At 50.2% G+C, this 18151-nt stretch overlaps 1 protein-coding gene across 1 annotated transcript; it reads left to right on the forward strand.

The window, feature by feature from the left end:
* Positions 1-7318: 7318 nt before the first annotated feature.
* Positions 7319-17062, forward strand: LOC138438191 (keratin, type II cytoskeletal 75). Its single transcript, XM_069586384.1, has 9 exons — positions 7319-7804; positions 8339-8553; positions 9505-9565; positions 9916-10011; positions 10809-10973; positions 12908-13033; positions 13174-13394; positions 14940-14974; positions 16836-17062. The coding sequence occupies exons 1-9, from the start codon at positions 7319-7321 to the stop codon at positions 17060-17062; spliced, it is 1632 nt and encodes a 543-aa protein (XP_069442485.1).
* Positions 17063-18151: the final 1089 nt, after the last annotated feature.

Below are 18151 nucleotides of genomic sequence, written 5' to 3' on the forward strand. Positions count from 1 at the left end.
TCCTTTAAAAGGAATGAGTGTCTCTCATTGGCCTGATGGGAGCATATTCAGAATATCCCCCGGGGAGAATCACAGAGGGTGCTGGGGCATCTGCCAGTGAGGTCACACACCATTTTAGCCCTTTTCCAGGGAGGGAGGTGAGAGCGATGTTCTGGCCACTCAGTGAAATGTGTATCACAAATATGGTGCTGGTATGTTCTGTGAAAACTATTTCATCCCATCGTATTCCAGAAAAACATGTGGTTTTGCAGTGGGCTTTTTCCTAGAAGCCCTCCTGGGTGGTTGCATATCAACCAATCACACTTTGGTTGTACATGAGGAAAGCCGACCAGTTGGAGGTGTCTTCTGCTGAGTCCTTCGAAAAGAAAACTTGTTTTGCAGTAACAAATCACAGGTCCTATATTTCATCCCTTTGTGTCTGGGTTTTTGGAAATTTACCGTCTTTAGGCAGAGCACAGAGAGCTGCCTGTTCCCCTGTTACCTGGAAGCAGTTGCTCCTAGCTTAATGGCTCTCCATTTCCCAATGCCATCCTCATCATCAGGGTGTACTCACTCAGTGCCAGCAAGTCAGTTGGGTATCAGAGAGTCCCAGAATGGGGCAGAGACTCCAAGGCCCAGGCTGAATGTTCACGTGCCCAGCCCTCCAGGGGATGGTGGAATACACAGCCCCACATCCAGAAACTCCTGCCTGTGGAAATACCCAGGTAAATAATGTGACACCAAGATGTCTCAGACAGGAACACAGCTTTACAGACCAGGTGGGTATGCATTCAGCAGATCGTTGCAATCCCATCTCAAGGATCCAAGGATGGTTTCACTCTATAATTTCTTAGTGAGAAATGTTAAGTCAAGCCAGCTCTCCCAGCCTCCTCTCCCATGCTCAGGAGGCTCCTCTGCACCCCTCAGCATCCATCCTGCCTTCAGCCATGCTGCTCAGAATTGCATCTTTTTAAATTCTATGTGCCACTTTGTATGACTTTTATTGTTTCGCATACATACACCAATTTTCTCTTCCTCACAGCCCAGCAAGCACCTGGGGGTAAGAATCATGCAGAACTTCTCATCCAGCTTGGACCAGGGTGGCATGGGGTGGCATAGGGTGACAAACCCTATGCTAAGGGACAGGGGACAGGAGTGCCAGCTCCAGATTTACTCTCAGCTTCCCATGGGATGTTGGGCTCCACTCTCCTCATCCATAAAATAGGGATCTCTGTAACCATACCTTGTGAAGTTTTCTGGATCCCAGGCAAACATCAAGGGCCTGGGGTCTATATCCCAGGGACCTGACTTGGCCTCCTAGACACCTGGCAGGTCTGTCAGAGCTCCCCAGACATGTCCTGTGCCTATTTCTATCCATATGGTGACAATATCACAATGGTCTGTCCCCTGGATACAGTGTTAGTGATGGGACCCTCTTCACTCTCATACCCCAGTGCTGAGTACATTGTAAGTTCCACAAATATTTGTTGCATGAATAAATAAATGAACAACTACACCTTGTCTGATGGCTCATGCCACAATAACTGGGGCTGAGAGGATGAGTCTAGGAAGCAGGAAGGAGGAGAGCGTTTCTGTGATGTCAAGTTCACAAGACACGGAGGTGGTAGCTAACTCAGTGTGGGGGTAAGGCTGACGCTTTTGGCCATCACTTCCCAGCTGGTGACACACACCCCCACCCTCGACAGCAAGCCCCAAGCCCCGTAATGAGGCAAAGGGATGGTGTAAAGAGTCTCCCTTGGTGCTCAGGTACCCCCCAGCCCACCCAGCTTGTGCCCGCAGGCCATGGCAACGAGCCATGATTCCCTGGCTGAAGTGCGTTCCTAGGCAGTGTGTTCCTCTCTCCACAGACAGTCCAGGAAAAGCCACAGGGGCTCTTCTCCCCCACTTTCCTCTCACAACAGCATCCTTATTTGGCAGCTCCTCCTCAGCACCAACCAGAGAGACTTGGTGAAGGGCCCCCTCCTGGGGACAAGGGCGGCCATTAGTGTGGTCAGGGCAGATGGCCAAGACACATTGGAATCCTTCCAGAGGCTTCCTATAGGCTTGCACTGCAAGAGCCCTTGAGACACTGGTGTCATACCATCCCCTTCCTCCAGGAAAAACCCCCGCTCTGTGGCCCAGGCAACAGGGAGCTTTTCTCACAGGCACTGTGATATGAAGGAGGCTCAGGCCAAATGTGACATCAGAAGGGAGCGGGAGCTCTGGCTGGTCTACTAGATGGCTGTGTGGCCTTTGATGGTTCCTGCCCTTGGTTTTTTCCTCTCTAAGTCTTTGGTCGCTCTAAATATTGCCTCTGTTCTTTTGCTTCACCTCTTGAACCTGACACACTCAGTATACGCTACATCACGTGTAGATCATTGTTTTGTGGATGTTCTTAGGACGTGAGTATCTTTGGGTCCATCTGTGCCTTGTACAGGCACATCTGTTGGGTGTGTCCGAAGAGCTTGATCATAGAGGGAAGGGACTGCTCCATCTTGCTTCTGTTAAGCACAAGTCTGAATAGGAAGAGCACCTCAATTTGCTGCTAAAATTGGTGAAGGGACCTTGAGGGCCACCTGCTTACTTACACTAGACTCTACCTGCCCATCAAATCTGGGCCCAAGTGAAAGCCTGGTTATGTGGGCAGTGGAGGGGAACAGATCAGGTGAGGTCTGGCTGTGCCCAAGCACACGTTTCAAGCCCTGAGCCTTGGTAGTTTCTTGAAGTCAACTGGCAAGTTTCATCCTTGCATTGTTTCCACAGAATGTGAGAGCAAAGGTGCCATGTGCTGGAGGGTTTGACACCTGTAAATGGAAGCTGGGTGGTGCCTGTTGGAGATGCCAAAGGCAGAGGAAGTCAGCTGCACAGACAAGAGCAGTCAAGGTTGAAGACTGTTTCCGCTGGGCTGTCTCAGGTACCATCCAACAGAATTATCTTCCCTACTCTCAGTCCCGGGAGACACCATGCCCAAGGACCCTGGGCTCTAAGCATCAGGCAGCCTGCTCTAGAGAATGGCCCAGTCCCCTCTGCCCCCTCCAGCCTGCCTCCTCTGGCTCTGGCCTGGCTGGAAGCCCCCCTTGCTATGTTCTCTACTCCTGTAGCGTTGGGAGGCATGCCTCCATGCCTTCCTCCCCAGCTCCACCAACCTCAAGCCCTGTTGCCACTACAGGTCAGTCTCCTTGAAATCTACCACAGCCAAGAGTGCCAGCATCCCTCTGAGGATAGGAGAGACCACCCTGAGCAGAGGCGCAGGAACCAGGGAGAAGAGGAGTTTGCCACTCCCAGCCTCAGGCACCAGAGCCCATACCATATTTTGAATCCACCACTCCCCAAACCTCGAGAGAACTCCTCCCAGACAAACTCAACAACACAGGGCTGGGGAGATTCAGGAGTTTCGGAGAACAGAAAGGAATGTGTTCCTTAAAGCTCTTTTTGAAAACTAGACAACCTACATCCATGAACTGCAGTCACAATTCCCTGTAGGGGGCTAGGAGACAGGGCAGGGGAAGGGGACACACCCCACCCCTCCAGAGACCACCAGGAAGCCAAAGCAAGCGAAAACCATGCCGACGTGCAAGCCAAGCACAGGCCCAGGCCTGCTCTGGGAACAGGTGTGAAGGGGCACTCCTTGGGTGCAGTTTACTAGGAAGTCTTCAGGGGGAAAGTTCAAAGCATAATTACAAAGGAGGTTAAAAACCAAAACAAAAAACCTCATTGGCAGGAAGGAAAGCAAAGGTGTTCGTAGTCTCTAAGTTCTGAAGTTTCCACAGGCTGTTGTGGGGCCAGGGTGTCCTGGGCATTCATATAGACATCGTCCATCAGAGCAAAGGTCACAGTGAGGGTCAATGGTTACAGGAGAGGGAATGAGGAAGAAGAGGGGTGAGACTTACCTTCTTCCATTTACTTCACCAAAGTCAGCATCTAAGACAAACTAGCTTTGGAAACAATGGTCTAGGTGGGAGAATTAGAGAAAGGAGGGAAGGAAGGAAGTGGGCAACCCCAGACAAGAGGTGACGGCCAAGGGAAATGAAGCAACACCTGGAATAGGCTCCCAGGAGAGGGTTTGGCCAGTAAAGGCATGACCCAGGAGGGCAGGCAGCCTGGAGCAGCTTCCAGATGGAAAGCTCAATGAGCAAGGGCTGTGGTGACCCCATTCTCATGGATGGGGTCAGTGAAAGCCCTCCCAGCCTTGACCCTTTACCAGCTTTTGTTCCATGGAAAATTCTGAAAAGCTTACTCAGCATGGCTCAGAAAACAAGTATCCCTTTTTGGGAGAAAGATTATCATGCCATGAGTACAGAAAACAAAGACATTTTTTCTTTCCTCCACAGACACATGCACCACCCCAGCTGGGACCTGGACACTTTGGCAACCAAGCGAGAAAACTCCTGCGCTCCTCCTGGCCTGTATCAACAAAAGCTATGATTCACAGGTTCCCCGTGGAAACTGAGACTCTCAAACACTCTCTTGACAGAGGAGAGGCCCATTCCCTGGCCTCAGCCCCAATAAGGAAATAGCACAGAGACCAGAGAACCACCGCTCCGAGTGCCAAGTTGCCATTCCAGGCTGGTGAGAATCTGCCAAACCACTGGCTGCACCTCTGAAAGGACCCCTGCGTGGAGAGACCACAGAATGCGGCTCTGCTTCTCTCTAGCCAGACAATGCTGATCTCTTTCATTTACCACATGGGGACTTGGCTTCTCATGCACAAAACACAAACAGAATACATTTCAGCTCCTCTCTCCCTCTCCCATCCTTTAAAGCCACTGCAAGAGGCAAGAAGTCAGCAAGACAAAAGAAGATCTAATGATTTCTGTCTGACTCCACCTCCACCCTCCATGGGGAGATGAGATGCAGAAGAAAGAGAACCAGGAGCTTTCTTATCAATTGAGATTTATGGAGGTTGGAGACACAGTCAACAAGACCAGCAGGGATGCTATAAACTGCCCCCTTATAACTGCTTTTGCAGTTATAAAACTGAATCACTTTGCTATACATCTGAAACACTGTAAATCAACTCTACTCCAATTTTTAAAGCATGAAAAAAACCACTTATGCTGCATCCCATAGGGTTTGAGTCAGCTTATTTTCATTTTCATTCAACTCTAGGAATTTTTTGATTTCCTCTTTAATTTTTTCCATGATCCATTGATCGCTTTTTGTTTAGTGACATATTACTTAGCCTCCACATGTTTATGCTCATAGCACTATTTCCAAGTGCCAAGATATGAAAGCAATCTAAGTGTACATCAACAGATTAATGAATAAAGATGTGGGAGATAAAGAATATATATATACACACACAATGGAATACTACTCCTCCATAAAGAAGAACAGAATTCTACCATTTGCAGCAATATTTATGGACTTGGAGGACATTATGCTAAAGTAAAATAAGTCAGACAGAGAAAGACAAATACCATATGATACCACTTATATGTGGAATATTAAAAACTCAACAAACCAGTGGCTATTAAAACAAAAAAAAGAAACAGATTCACACATACAGAAGACAAACCAGTGATTACCAGTGGAAGGGGCAATATAGCTGTTGGGAAGTGGGAGGTACAAACTATTGAGTGTAAGATAGGCTACAAGGATGTGTTGTACAACGTGAGGAATACAGCCAATATTTTGTCATAACTGCAAATGCAAAGTAACCTTTTAAAATTGTATAAAAGTTTTCAATTCAAAAAAATATTAAGACTAACGGGGGGAAATAAACAAGCCCTCTATTCAGTGTAGCCATGGGACTTTCTGATGAAGGATTAAAGGGTCAGGATCCTTGGCCAACAACAGGAGGAGTGGCTGGTCAAGGAGACTTCTGGGATGCTGCTGCTGCTGCTGCTGATGCTGCTGCTGCTGCTGCTGCTGCAGCTAAGTCGCTTCAGTCGTGTCCAACTCTGTGCGACCCCATAGACAACAGCCCACCAGGCTCCCCCATCCCTGGGATTCTCCAGGCAAGAACACTGGAGTGGGTTGCCATTTCCTTCTCCAATGCATGAAAGGGAAAACTGAAAATGAAGTCGCTCAGTCATGTCCGACTCTTCGTGACCCCATAGACTGCAGCCTACCAGGCTCCTCCATCCATGGGATTTTCCAGGCAAGACAGTACTGGAGTGGGCTGCCATTGCCTTCTCCACTTCTGGGATGAGACGGCTTCAAACAGAGACAAGAGGCAGTGTTTTATGGAGCATCACCGTTTCATAAGTTCCTCAGTGTGTCTTAATTTAGTCTTCCCAACAGAACCATAAGCCTGTTAATAAAGAAAAAGAATGTGCATTGTGCTGCTTTCAAATACTGAGTACTTGTCTCAGGATGGGCACCTTGCTGGCACTTCCTTCACAAACATGTGATTACATCAGGAGAGAAGACTCTGTTGAGTTGGCTCAGCATCTGCATGTCCTTGGCATTGCAAAATCCGTTTTCCCATGAATAGTCATCACAAACCCCACTTTACAGACACTCAAATTGAGGCCCGGAGATGTTTCATGACTGGCCCCATGTCTCACCTTTAGGAAGTGGCAGGGCTGGGATTCAAACCCATCTTCCCATTCTCACAGCTTCTCTCCACGTAGGCAGAGGACCTGACCTTAATGGTCACGTTACACTGGAGTGGACAGGACATACGTGCTCACACGAACACACTCACTCACATCCCAGAACATTGGTGTGACCCGCACAATACTGATGGCAGCTTCAGAGTTAAGCAAAGGGGCCATCAAAATGGGATGGATTCCTGAGAAAGATGGGTGGAGAGCAGGATTTTCAAGATCTGGACGGACAGCTTGGGCCAGGGTTGGGGTTGGGAGTGGGGGCTCTGAGAGTTAATAGCTGAGAAAGAGTTCAGGAGTAAGATGCACACCTAAGGGGTAGGAAGGAACAGGCAACAGTGAACCATGGTCACTGGGGCTGACACAAGATGTTTGCACAGGAGGGAGTTGGTCCCAGGCCTAAGAGAGCGGTTTGGAAATGAGGCAGTGTTTTCTGAGTCCATTTTAAAATGCATGATTAGGACATGACTGAAGGCAATTAACGTGCTTCTCATTCATCTGCTGATCAAGTTGCAACTGGAAAGGAGTTTCCATGTGGGGGAGGGATGCCAGGGAACAAGCGCGTGGCTTTTACGCCTTTTTCGGAGGGGAGCCGAGTGTGGGCTCAGGGTTGGTGGATGCCGAGAAAATGCCATCAGAGGCCTGCAGGAGCGTGCTCCGCCCCCCCCCCCCCCAGAGCCCATAAAAGCCCAGGGGGCCAGGGCACCCCAGACGCCCTGTCTTTTCCATCCCCCTCCACACGTACCCACAGCAGGAGCACTCCTCATCAGCCTCTCCCAGACACCATGTCCAGACAGTCCACTATCACCTTCCAGACCGGCAGCCGCAGGGGTTTCAGCACAGCCTCAGCCACCAGCCCAGCCACCGGCCGCTCTCGCTTCAGCTCCGTGTCCGTGACCCACTCCTCAGGGGGCAGTGGAGGACTGGGAAGGATCAGCGGCTTCGGCAGCCGCAGCCTCTACAACCTGGGGGGAACCAAGCGGGTCTCCATCAGTGGGTGTGGCAGCAACTTCCGAAGTGGCTTTGGTGGCAGGGCAAGCAGCGGGTTTGGGGTCAGCAGTGGATTCAGCTATGGGGGTGGAATTGGAGTGGGCCACGGGGGCTGCGGCTTCTCCGTCTGTCCCCCTGGAGGCATCCAAGAGGTCACCGTCAACCAGAGTCTCCTGACTCCCCTCAACCTGCAAATCGACCCCAACATCCAACGGGTGCGGAAAGAGGAGCGGGAGCAGATCAAGACCCTCAATAACAAGTTCGCCTCCTTCATCGACAAGGTGAGTTGGGAGCTGCATCTGGTCCACAGGGTTGGGTGCCAGGAACTCTTGGGGAGGCCAAGTTCAGACAGCAGCCATGGCCCAACAGCTTCCCTGCAGGAAAGCACATTCACTCAGCAAGCATCCCTCAGGGGCAGACGTATTTGCAGGTGGGGCCAGCTTGCCCCACAGGACTTGTGGGTATTTCCCTTCATCCTCCTTGGGAGCCATGCTGGCTGGTTCAGTCAACACAGAGGGAAATGTGAAGTTCTCAAGTTCCCTGAGAAAGCCAACCTAACCCAGAGCAGGGCTGGTAGAGACACTCTAAGAATGGCGGCTCCCCATCAAGGTGCCACTGCACTAGTTCTCTGGAGCCCTAGAGAATGTCGGGGTAGCTTGATGGGCTTTTCCTTTTCGACAGGGGTTGTCACTTATATCATTGGCAGAAGGGTATCAGGTGAAAAGTACTTTTCCTCTCTTCTATATCCATTGGGGTGGTGTCTGGCTCTGCCTCCCCAGTTTCTCCAGAATTTCTTCTCTTCTTCTCCCATCCAGGTGCGGTTCTTGGAGCAGCAGAACAAGGTCCTGGAGACCAAATGGAGCCTCCTGCAGGAGCAGGGTACCAAGACTGTGAGGCAGAGCCTGGAGCCCTTCTTCGAAGCCTACATCGCCGACCTCCGGCGGCAGTTGGACAGCATCACCACCGAGCGAGGCAGGCTGGATGCTGAACTGAGAACCATGCAGGATGTCGTGGAGGATTTCAAAGTCAGGTGAGAGTGAGAGACCCTTCTGATCACATGCGGTCATCCCCAAACTCCTCTTGATGAGGGCCAGAGGAGAGCAAAGGAGCAGATGCCCATGTCAGAGAGGTTTCGACCTGTAATCATCATCTCATGAGAAGAGGAGAGCATGGAGTAACAAAGGGACTCTCATCTCATGCATCACTACCAACAAGAAGCTGACTCTTAAATGTGTCCATGACTGCAAAGGGACATCTGTGTCATCTAACAAAACATTCTAGCTCTGAAAGCGATATACTACTTTACAGTCAGTTTATTATTTAACTGCACTGAACATGGGCTCTATTATTGAGATGCCTGCATTGCCAAGGTGTACCCTAGAGTATGAACCAGGCAATCTGATCCTCCTGAGGGAGTCAATTTTGACTTGCCATCACCCAGGCTGCAACAGGTGAGGTATCCAACAGAAAAGATGGTCCTCCCCAACCCCTCAGGTGGCTCACCCTTGGTTTCTATTTTAAAGCAACACCTACTTACTAAAAAAAAACAAAAAACAAAAACAAACAAACAAACAAAAAAACCCCACTATTTAAATGGCTGCCCTGAGGTTCAGTGAAAATATATCAAAAATCAACTGAAGCAGCATCCTGAACAAAGTTTATCTCACAGTTCCAGCAGGCATTTAAGAAGCAAAGAGTTTTTCAAGATTGAAATTGTGCATCTCGACGAGGATAGAGTTGCATAAATATGTTTTACTATCCCTGTCAGCTCCATGCCCACCTTCCAGTCTTACAAAAGCAAAAAAGGAAAAAGAAACTGGCAGAAGAAATTATTCTCCTTTTACAGGGGGAGAAACAGAGGTTAAGTGAATCACCTGAAGTCACACAAAGGTCTCTTGCTACACAAGTAGTCCACCTCAGCCTGAGAAGAGTTCAATCAAACCCTCACTCACCGCTCGCCCCCTCTCCTCTGTGCTTACAGGTATGAGGATGAAATTAACAAGCGCACAGCTGCTGAGAATGAGTTTGTGGCTCTAAAGAAGGTGGGTGGAAATGTCTCTCAAAGGAGAAGATTCAAAACCGAATCTGAGAGTGTGGGGTGACAGACCCTTGGGCCACCCAAGAAAAGTGATTTTAGCCCTTAGGATATCTAGAGAGCTCAAACCGGCCAAGACCCTCCCTCCATGTTTATAGCCCCAGTGACCTTGTTGTTTTCTGTTAGCCCAGGAGACTCAAGCCACAATTCCCAGCAATTACCCAGCCCCAGCCCCAAACCCCAGATACAGAGTTTGCTAAAATCCAAACTAGAAGGGCCAGGGAGTCCACCCAGCTTCTTTTGGGCTTGTTGCCTGGGGCCAGGGTCTCAGAGGAGCATGTTGTGCTGTCTTTTCAGGATGTGGATGCTGCCTACTTGAACAAGGTGGACCTGGAGGCCAAGGCCAACTCTCTGACCGATGAAATCAACTTCCTCCAGATGCTCTTTGAGGCAGTAAGATCCTGCATGTGTGTTTGTCCCTCCTACGTCTAAAGCCTGGCAAGAAAAGGATGTGGCAGGATGTTATCCATATAGTGTCTCCCTGGGATGGAGGGTTGGAGAGGTCATGAAGATTGGGAAGAATTGCTTGAAGTCCTGCCACATTTAACCCCACCCCAGCTCTGAGTCTTCTCCCTGCAATCCCATGGCTGAGCAAGGAGCAAATGTTGATTCCTAAACTCCCATGTCACTGGGTAACATTCCCAAGGAATCAAGACCCATCTCTCTCTTTCCTGTCTCAGAGAATTTCAGAAGGCAAGCTGCCCCTCGGCCCATTGGTCAGGGTGCTTCCTGGCCCCTGAAGATGCCTCTTTCTGAGCATCTCCACTCTGATGGCAGACACCTGGGCCTGTGGAAGGGGACACAGGGGTAGAGAGCAATGAAGTCACACTGTGTGTGGGGGGAGGGGTCCTAAAAATCACCCCATCCTGAAGAAACCTTTCATGCTGGCATATGAGTCACATATGTCATATTCAACGTGATCTAATTTGGATTCAGAGAATACTTGCTCATCCTTCATATTCAGAGAAAAAGCACAGAGGGGAGCCTTGAGAATGGATACTGGGGACACACTCCCATTCCACTGATCTATGACCCAGAAACTCCTCAAGGGTCGGCTGGCATAGCAAGAGCTGGGCACTCCCGGCTGGGGATGCCAAAGAAGGATTCCTGACTTGGATGGGTGGTCAATTGCGTAATTTCAAGACTCCTTCTTTTATTGCGTGGTGACGCTGAGTTAACTGGCTCTGCAGGAATTGTGTCAGATGCAGACGCGGGTCAGCGACACGTCCGTGGTCCTGTCCATGGACAACAACCGCAGCCTGGACCTGGACAGCATCATTGCTGAGGTCAAAGCTCAGTACGAGGAGATCGCCAACCGCAGCCGGGCGGAGGCTGAGTCCTGGTACCAGACCAAGGTGAGCATGGGCACCTCCGTGATAGGCTGCAGATCTAGTGTTCTCTGAAGCCTCAGATCATTGTTTAACTACTAGCCATAAGCCTCAGGAGTCATGCAAGCATTCCCGTTTCTTTCAACTTGGCAGAAGTGTCTAGGAGGCTATGAAAACTTAGCTTGGAATGGATGTGGAAATCCCAATACACACATATGCTGATAAGCGGTCAGGCAATGCTGGATGCTCAGAAGGACAGCCACAGTCCCCCCGCCACTTACCAACTGACAAGGGGCTGGATGAGACTCAAACAACCAAGAAATGTTCATAAAGCTGTTTCCAACAGGCTTGTTCATTTACAGAACTCCTACTGTATGCCAAGCAGAATTACAAAGTTGTAAATGAGCAAAATACAAAAGGAGTCCAAGGTCTGGGAGGCCACGAGATGAATGAACAGTCATAGAAGGGGAAAAGCATTAATAAAACACTTCCAAGAAGTGGTGGGCTTTAGTCTGTTTTGGAAGTGGCGGGGAACAAAAGATTGCCAAGTAGCAGGGAGGGCCTGCAAGGCTGAGCAAGCAGTCCTGTGGGGCTAGGGGGCAGAAATGAACACTTTGCCGAACAAGAGAGCTTGCCCTGGGAAGAGGGAGGTTGGCATGACCACAGAGAACTATTGTCCGAAGGTGCAGATGGCCAGAAGGTTTGGGTTTGGAGGGGTGTAGCAGCCTGAATGTTCCAACCCATGAGACCAGTTATCGGCCAAATGCAGATGATTTTCCAGGGCAGCTGCTCACCTACAAGCTGGCTCTCATCCCTTGCCTTGGTCTTTGCCCTGCCTTAGTCGCTGCCACTGGAAGTGGTAGAAAAGAAGCAGGTGTCAGGTGCCAGGGCTACAAGAGTGGATGTAGCTCCTTGGCAGTGAGTGGAGGTGGGATGCACTTAACTCCAAGTGGGGTGGTTGCAATGTGCAGCGTTGGCGAAGACTGTTGTTGCTTTTAACCATGTGTGTCCAGAAACGAAGAAGCTGAACCATTCAGCACTTTTGAAATTGGACAGATCTTCGCTCAGGCAGGGGCTCTTCTTCCACTGGGCAAGGTGTGAGTTTCCTCCAGTCTGCTGGAGGACACAGGGTGCATTTATTTCTCCTAAATGATGGTGTCCTAGACCCACACCATTAGACAGAGAGCAATTTAAGATGGAGGATTCTGAAGTCTTCAGAACGGGGTCCTCTATAGCCTGAGCTCCTTCCAATGCTGTTTGCAGTGCCTCTGTTTCCCCAGCACTGGCATCAGGAGGGCCGCCAAACTTCATGGTCGCAGTTGGTCTTTGACGTCTGCCCCATGACCAAGAACTCCCCAAGGACAGTGCCAAATCATCCCTCACTCCTCGCGCTCTGCGTGCTCTGGGGGCTTCACGTACAGGCTGTTTCCCTTGTCTGGAATATTCTACCCTGAGCCGGTCAATCCTTCCCAGCCTTCAGTGCCTGGTGTGAATATCTCCATCTCTAGAGGGACGTCCCTGTCCATTCCCTACCCCATCCCTCACTTCCATATCTAAGTCAGATTCCTTTATCACAGCCCCATAGGACTTAGTTTACTTCCTAAGGGACACTCAGCTCAATTTGAAGCTATAAATTCAATAATATGCAGGCTGGTAAGGAAAGGAACAAACCAGGAGCCTTACTGATAACTGCTGGTATCAAATGCCAGCCTGGTTCAATTATTTGCCATCTCAAAAAAAAAAAAACAACTGTAGGCAGGAGTCTGATTATTCTCTTCATGATATTCCCAGAGCCCAGGACATGCCTGGTGAGTAGATGTGGTCAAGAAACAAGCAAGGGGATGGGTGAATGATGAGTGCATGGATGGGCTTGCTCAGAGCACTGAGGGCCAGGCTGGGCATGCAGGTAGTGCTCAGGCCAGGGTTTGAAGGAGTGACTGACTCTGCTCTGGTTCTGTCAGTATGAGGAGCTGCAGGTCACAGCCGGCCGGCATGGCGATGATCTCCGCAACACCAAACAAGAGATCTCCGAGACAAATCGGATGATCCAGAGGCTGAGAGCCGAGATTGACAACATCAAGAAGCAGGTACATTCTGGCAGGACCCAGAGCTCCCTGCACACTTATGTCTTCTGGGTCATTCTGCCTCACTTACAGGACTCTTCCCAAGAAGCACCAGATTTCCAGGGGTTATCAGTAAGGTTCATGGCTTCCTCCTTTCCTTACAGTGTGCCAACCTGCAAACAGCCATTGCCGATGCAGAACAGCGCGGGGAGCTGGCCCTCAAGGATGCACGGGCCAAACTGGTGGACCTGGAGGAGGCCCTGCAAAAGTCCAAGCAGGACATGGCCCGGCTGCTGCGCGAGTACCAAGAGCTCATGAACATCAAACTGGCCCTGGATGTGGAGATTGCCACCTACAGGAAGCTGCTGGAGGGCGAGGAGTGCAGGTGAGGGCAGATCACCCATCCCAGCAGCCTGGGCATTCCTAGGGGCTCAGGTTGGACATGACTGAAGGGGACTTTGCATGCATGCATGCGCGCAGGCTGATACAGGCCCTTCCTTGCCTGGAAAGGGGAGCAAAATGCTGGTAGAACTGGACTCTGACAAAGAGTTCAGGTGCAGTTTCTTTCCAAGGAAATCATAATCAGCAATTCCTAATTTGAGGTGCAACTGCTTTGAGCACCCCATAGAAATCTAGAAGCTGATTGGATCTAGGTAAAATCAACTCAAAGGAGAAATTTGGTCACACAGTGCGTCTGGATATGTAGTATGAAAGACTCTGAATTGAGAATAAATTGTCCTAGGATTTGGGCCAACAGGTCTACCACTAACTAGCTACATGCTGCTGCTGCTGGTAAGTTGCTTCAGTCATGTCCGACTCTGTGTGACCCCCTAGACAGCAGCCCAACAGGGTCCCCCGTCCCTGGGATTCTCCAGGCAAGAGTACTGGAGTGGCTTGCCATTGCCTTCTCCGAACTAGCTACATAAGCTTAGGAAATTCAGCATCCTCCTCCCACCAATGCTCCCCACCCCCGCTTTCTATGTCTTTAATGATGGAATAAAGAGGCCAGGTCACATGATCCCCAAAGCCCACTGGGGGCTTTGGACTCTGCCAGTACCAGTTGTATGACCAGCTGTGTGATTTCTCCAGTCCTCATCTGTAAAATGGGACAACCAGAGTTTCCATCTTCTATGTTATTAAGAGGGCTAAAGTGAGGGACTACCAGCGAAGCTCTCAGAACAATGGATGGGACACAGCAAATGGTCAGCTCCCTCTCATTTCAGTGGCCAAAGATGTGGGCTTTGGAGTCAAATTAATTTGACCTCATTTGTGATCATGATCGAGTTAGTTAACCTCTCTGATCTTCAATTTCCCCATCGGTAAAACCGAGATTGTAATACCTACTTAGAGGTTGTTGAGAGAATTAAGTGGCATAATGTGGGTAATAGGTAGGTAGCCCTTTCAAGGGCTAGGTCTGCATTTATAATGAATGCCACTTCTGTCCTCAAGATGCTAAAGCAAAACTACTCTAGTTGCTACAACAAGGCTAGACCGATGATTGCTATTGTTACACTTATGACTCAGACTCCTCTCCACACCTGTAATAACCTTGGTACCTGACAATAGGCCCTTGTTGACAGAGTGATCTTCTTGTTCTATGACAGCCCTGCCTTTCCAGCTGACGCTAACATATGATTCGCTTTAATTTTAATTTTCTTAAGGTGTTTATCTCGTTTACACCAAAAATTCTGAGATTACAGATTTGACTCCTATGAACCCCAACTCTGCATTAGTTCATTCATTAGATTATTATTATTATTATTATTATTAATACTAATGGTATTTAAATAATTTCAACCTCCATTACTCCTGCAATAAAAATAATTGAAGGCTTTCTCAGTGAATTTAAAACAATTGCACAAATGTCATTTCAAAAGACCACAAGCTGCTGGACACCACAGTAACCTTCCTTCTCCCTCCTCCCCATCAGGCTGAGTGGAGAGGGCGTTTCTCCAGTTAATATCTGTGAGTATGACATCCTCTCGTGTCATCTGGAGTGTATGTGGCTGGGGACTGGGGAGATGGTGGGCATGTCAGAGGGTGCCAGGGATGTATGGGGCATTGGAGGGGAGCCCACCAATGGGAGGTTCATTTTGAGAAGCTTTGAGATTCTATGTTTCTATTAGGAGAGACCTTAAAGTCACCGACCTTACCTCTTTGCAAGTGAGAGGGCACCACAAGGGGAGTAATGGGAAGTTTGCTCTCATCCTTCTACATGGGTTGCAGGATCCTCAGGCCACACCTTCCCTTGCCCAGACTGGATCACACTAGAGAGATACTGACTGCTCTCAAGCATTAGAGACAGCCTCCATGCTGGGCACTAGGGCATTGCCGGTTGGGCAGCCTCTTCCAGAACAGTCTGGGAGAAGCCCCACTGCTCGACTTAACTCTGTGGAATATAACACAGAAAGATACCAAGGATTTCAAGGCAGTGAGAGTTCTAGGAGACCTGGCAGCTGGTGCCGCTCCCCAGAAGCAGGAGAGGCATTCATTAACAAGCTTGCGCAGCCTGCACTGGTAAGCACAGAAGTCACCATTTACAGAGCTCAGTGCTGGCATTGTGAGGCCGAGAGACGATTCTTACACCTTACACTCTGCAAGTGAGTTCAGTTTTCTTGACATGAGAGTCACCTTAGCGATTGATGATATTAAGCAATGACTCTGAACCACCCAGAGGTCCTCCTTCCCTAAGGTCCTTGTCCAGTGGCTCCAGAGACCCTCAAAGCTAATTTGGGGACTGGCTGGCATGACCTCTAAAGTTTCCTTTCTTGAAAGCACCTAAAGTTTGTGCTTATTTCCTAAGGTTGCCATAACATAGTACCACAAACTGGGTGGTGAGAAACAACAGAAATACACTATCTCATGGTTCTGGAGGCTAGAGATTACAAACGGAGGTGTCAGCAGGGCCATGTGTCCCTAAAACCTGTAGGGAGGACCCTCCTTGCCTCTTCCTGGCTTCTGGTGGTAGCTTTCCAGCCTTGGTGTTCCTTGCCTCACTCCAGCCTCTGTCTCTATGAGACACACAGGCCATTTCCCTGTGTGTCTGTCTTCAACTGAACATCTTCCCTCTTCTTAAAAGGACACTAGTCATAATGGACCAGGGCCCACCTTAATGATTTTATCTTAACCTGATTACATCTACAAGGTCCTATGTCCAAGTAAAGACACTTTACAGTTATTCTACACATTTTGGGGAGCATACAATTCATCCAATAACAGAGTCTATATTTTATTTCAGCTTTCCTTCAGAAGGGCCCAAAGTAAGGTACTAGATGTTTAAGATGATGGGTGGTTTGAAAGTTAGGGAGGGAGCAGTTCGGGAGGAGAAAAGGGACAGGGTTAGCCAGCCAGTGGGTCATCTGTCACTTGGTCTATCGAGAATATTCCAGCCCTGCCTTGGAATTCAGACAGTGTGGGCTGGAGGACACAAAGGGAAACGTATCCACAACCAGCTGTGAGCTTCCAGAAGGAAGGGAGACACCAGGGCCAGGGGAGGTGGGGATAGAACAGCAGGGGAATCAAAGGGAAGGCAGGTGGGTACAAGAGCTCCCCAGAGGACGGGCATCCCAGTGAGTTCTGGAAGGAGAAGAGAGGCACCAAGTAGCAGAGGAGAGGCAGGAAGCCATTCAGACTGGGAGGACATCTGGCGCTGTGGTGCAGGTGGGACTAGACTGAGACACGGGACAGCGAGCTCACAAAGTGGGCGGAAAACTGGAAAGAGGCAAACCACCCGTCCCCACCCCATGGATTTCGGGGAGCTGTCCACGATGCCCCAGGTGCTTCTCTCCTGCCCTTGGTTCTGACCACGTCTCCTCTCTTCCGGCAGCTGTGGTCACCTCCACCGTCTCCAGTGGCTACGGAGGTGGCAGCAGTATTGGCAGTGGAAGCCTGGGCCTCGGCGGGGGCAGCGGTTACTCCTTCTCTACCAGTGGTGGGCACAGCCTGGGCGGCTCCAGCTTCAGCAATAGCAGCAGCCGGGGCCTCGGGGGCAGCGGCTCCAGCATCAAATTTGTCTCCACCACGTCCTCCAGCCGGAAGAGCTACAAGCACTAAGCGCAGTCACCCTGCTCCCTCACCCCTACACTGAAGCCCCAGCTCCGCCCACTCCCCTGACCTGTCTGCACTCGTCCCTGCTCACCTAGGTGCTCTTCCTCGTCTCCCCTCCTCGAGGTCCACCTGTGCTGCCAGGAAGCCTGGCATCCTGTCTGAATCCCATTCCCCAGCCTAAGCCTCCCCCAGCCCCCAGACTGCTCCTAGTACCCACTCTGTGCCAAACCCGCTCTCTTTCCAATTTCACTGTCAGATTGTCTTTCAGAGACTCCCCATCAGCTCTGCCTCCCTCCTCCCTTCCTCCAGATGCAGTCTGTATCTCCCAGGCCATCTCAGTGTCAGCCCACCTGTCTCACGATGCTTACGAGCTGCCTGCTGGACGAGAGTGAAGCCTCTCTCTCTTTCCTCCCAGGATCATGTCTATTAAATGCGTGTATAATGTGTCTGGTGTCCAGCCCTCTATTTGGAATGGTGATGGAGCATAGAGTGATCCTTCTCCCCGTCCAAACCTCCTCTCAGCGTGGGGTCCTGGCACAGGGAGGGCTCAGCGCATCTGACCTCCCTCCTTTTCCCTCAGAGCTAAGAAGACTGAGCTGAGAAGATGGGAGGGGCAGGAGGGCCAAGCACAGGCCAGATTCCCTCCCTCCCTCCTTCTGCCCACCTCCCCCCTCCTCCCATCAGGATGCCTTCTTTGAGAAGCCCAAGACCCTGGGCGGAAGCTCTATTCAGACTCCCCACTCTGTATGTCATGCAGGGCAATGCCATCTCCTCCCAAACCAGACTGAGTTCTGAGGACACTGACGTAGTGTGGGCAGCCCAGCCCTCTGCCAGAAAAGGGCTGATTGTTTCCTGACAACTTCCAACTTGCAGATGTGAGCAGGAAAATAACAGGTCAGGAGAAGAGTTAAAAGTCAGCCCTGGGGGCAATGCTTTCAGCCAACAGAAGGGCCACTTAGGCCATAATTGCAGGAAGCTCCCACATCCCTGAGTTTACAGGCTCTGGACACCTCCCATCAGACCTCAGCCCCTGGCATCACCCAGAGTTGGGGCAGCCCGAGTGGGCTTGGAGGGACTGGGTCAGTGCTCAGGACC

Source organism: Ovis canadensis, chromosome 3, assembly GCF_042477335.2.
Source record: "Ovis canadensis isolate MfBH-ARS-UI-01 breed Bighorn chromosome 3, ARS-UI_OviCan_v2, whole genome shotgun sequence".
Lineage (NCBI taxonomy): Eukaryota > Metazoa > Chordata > Mammalia > Artiodactyla > Bovidae > Ovis > Ovis canadensis.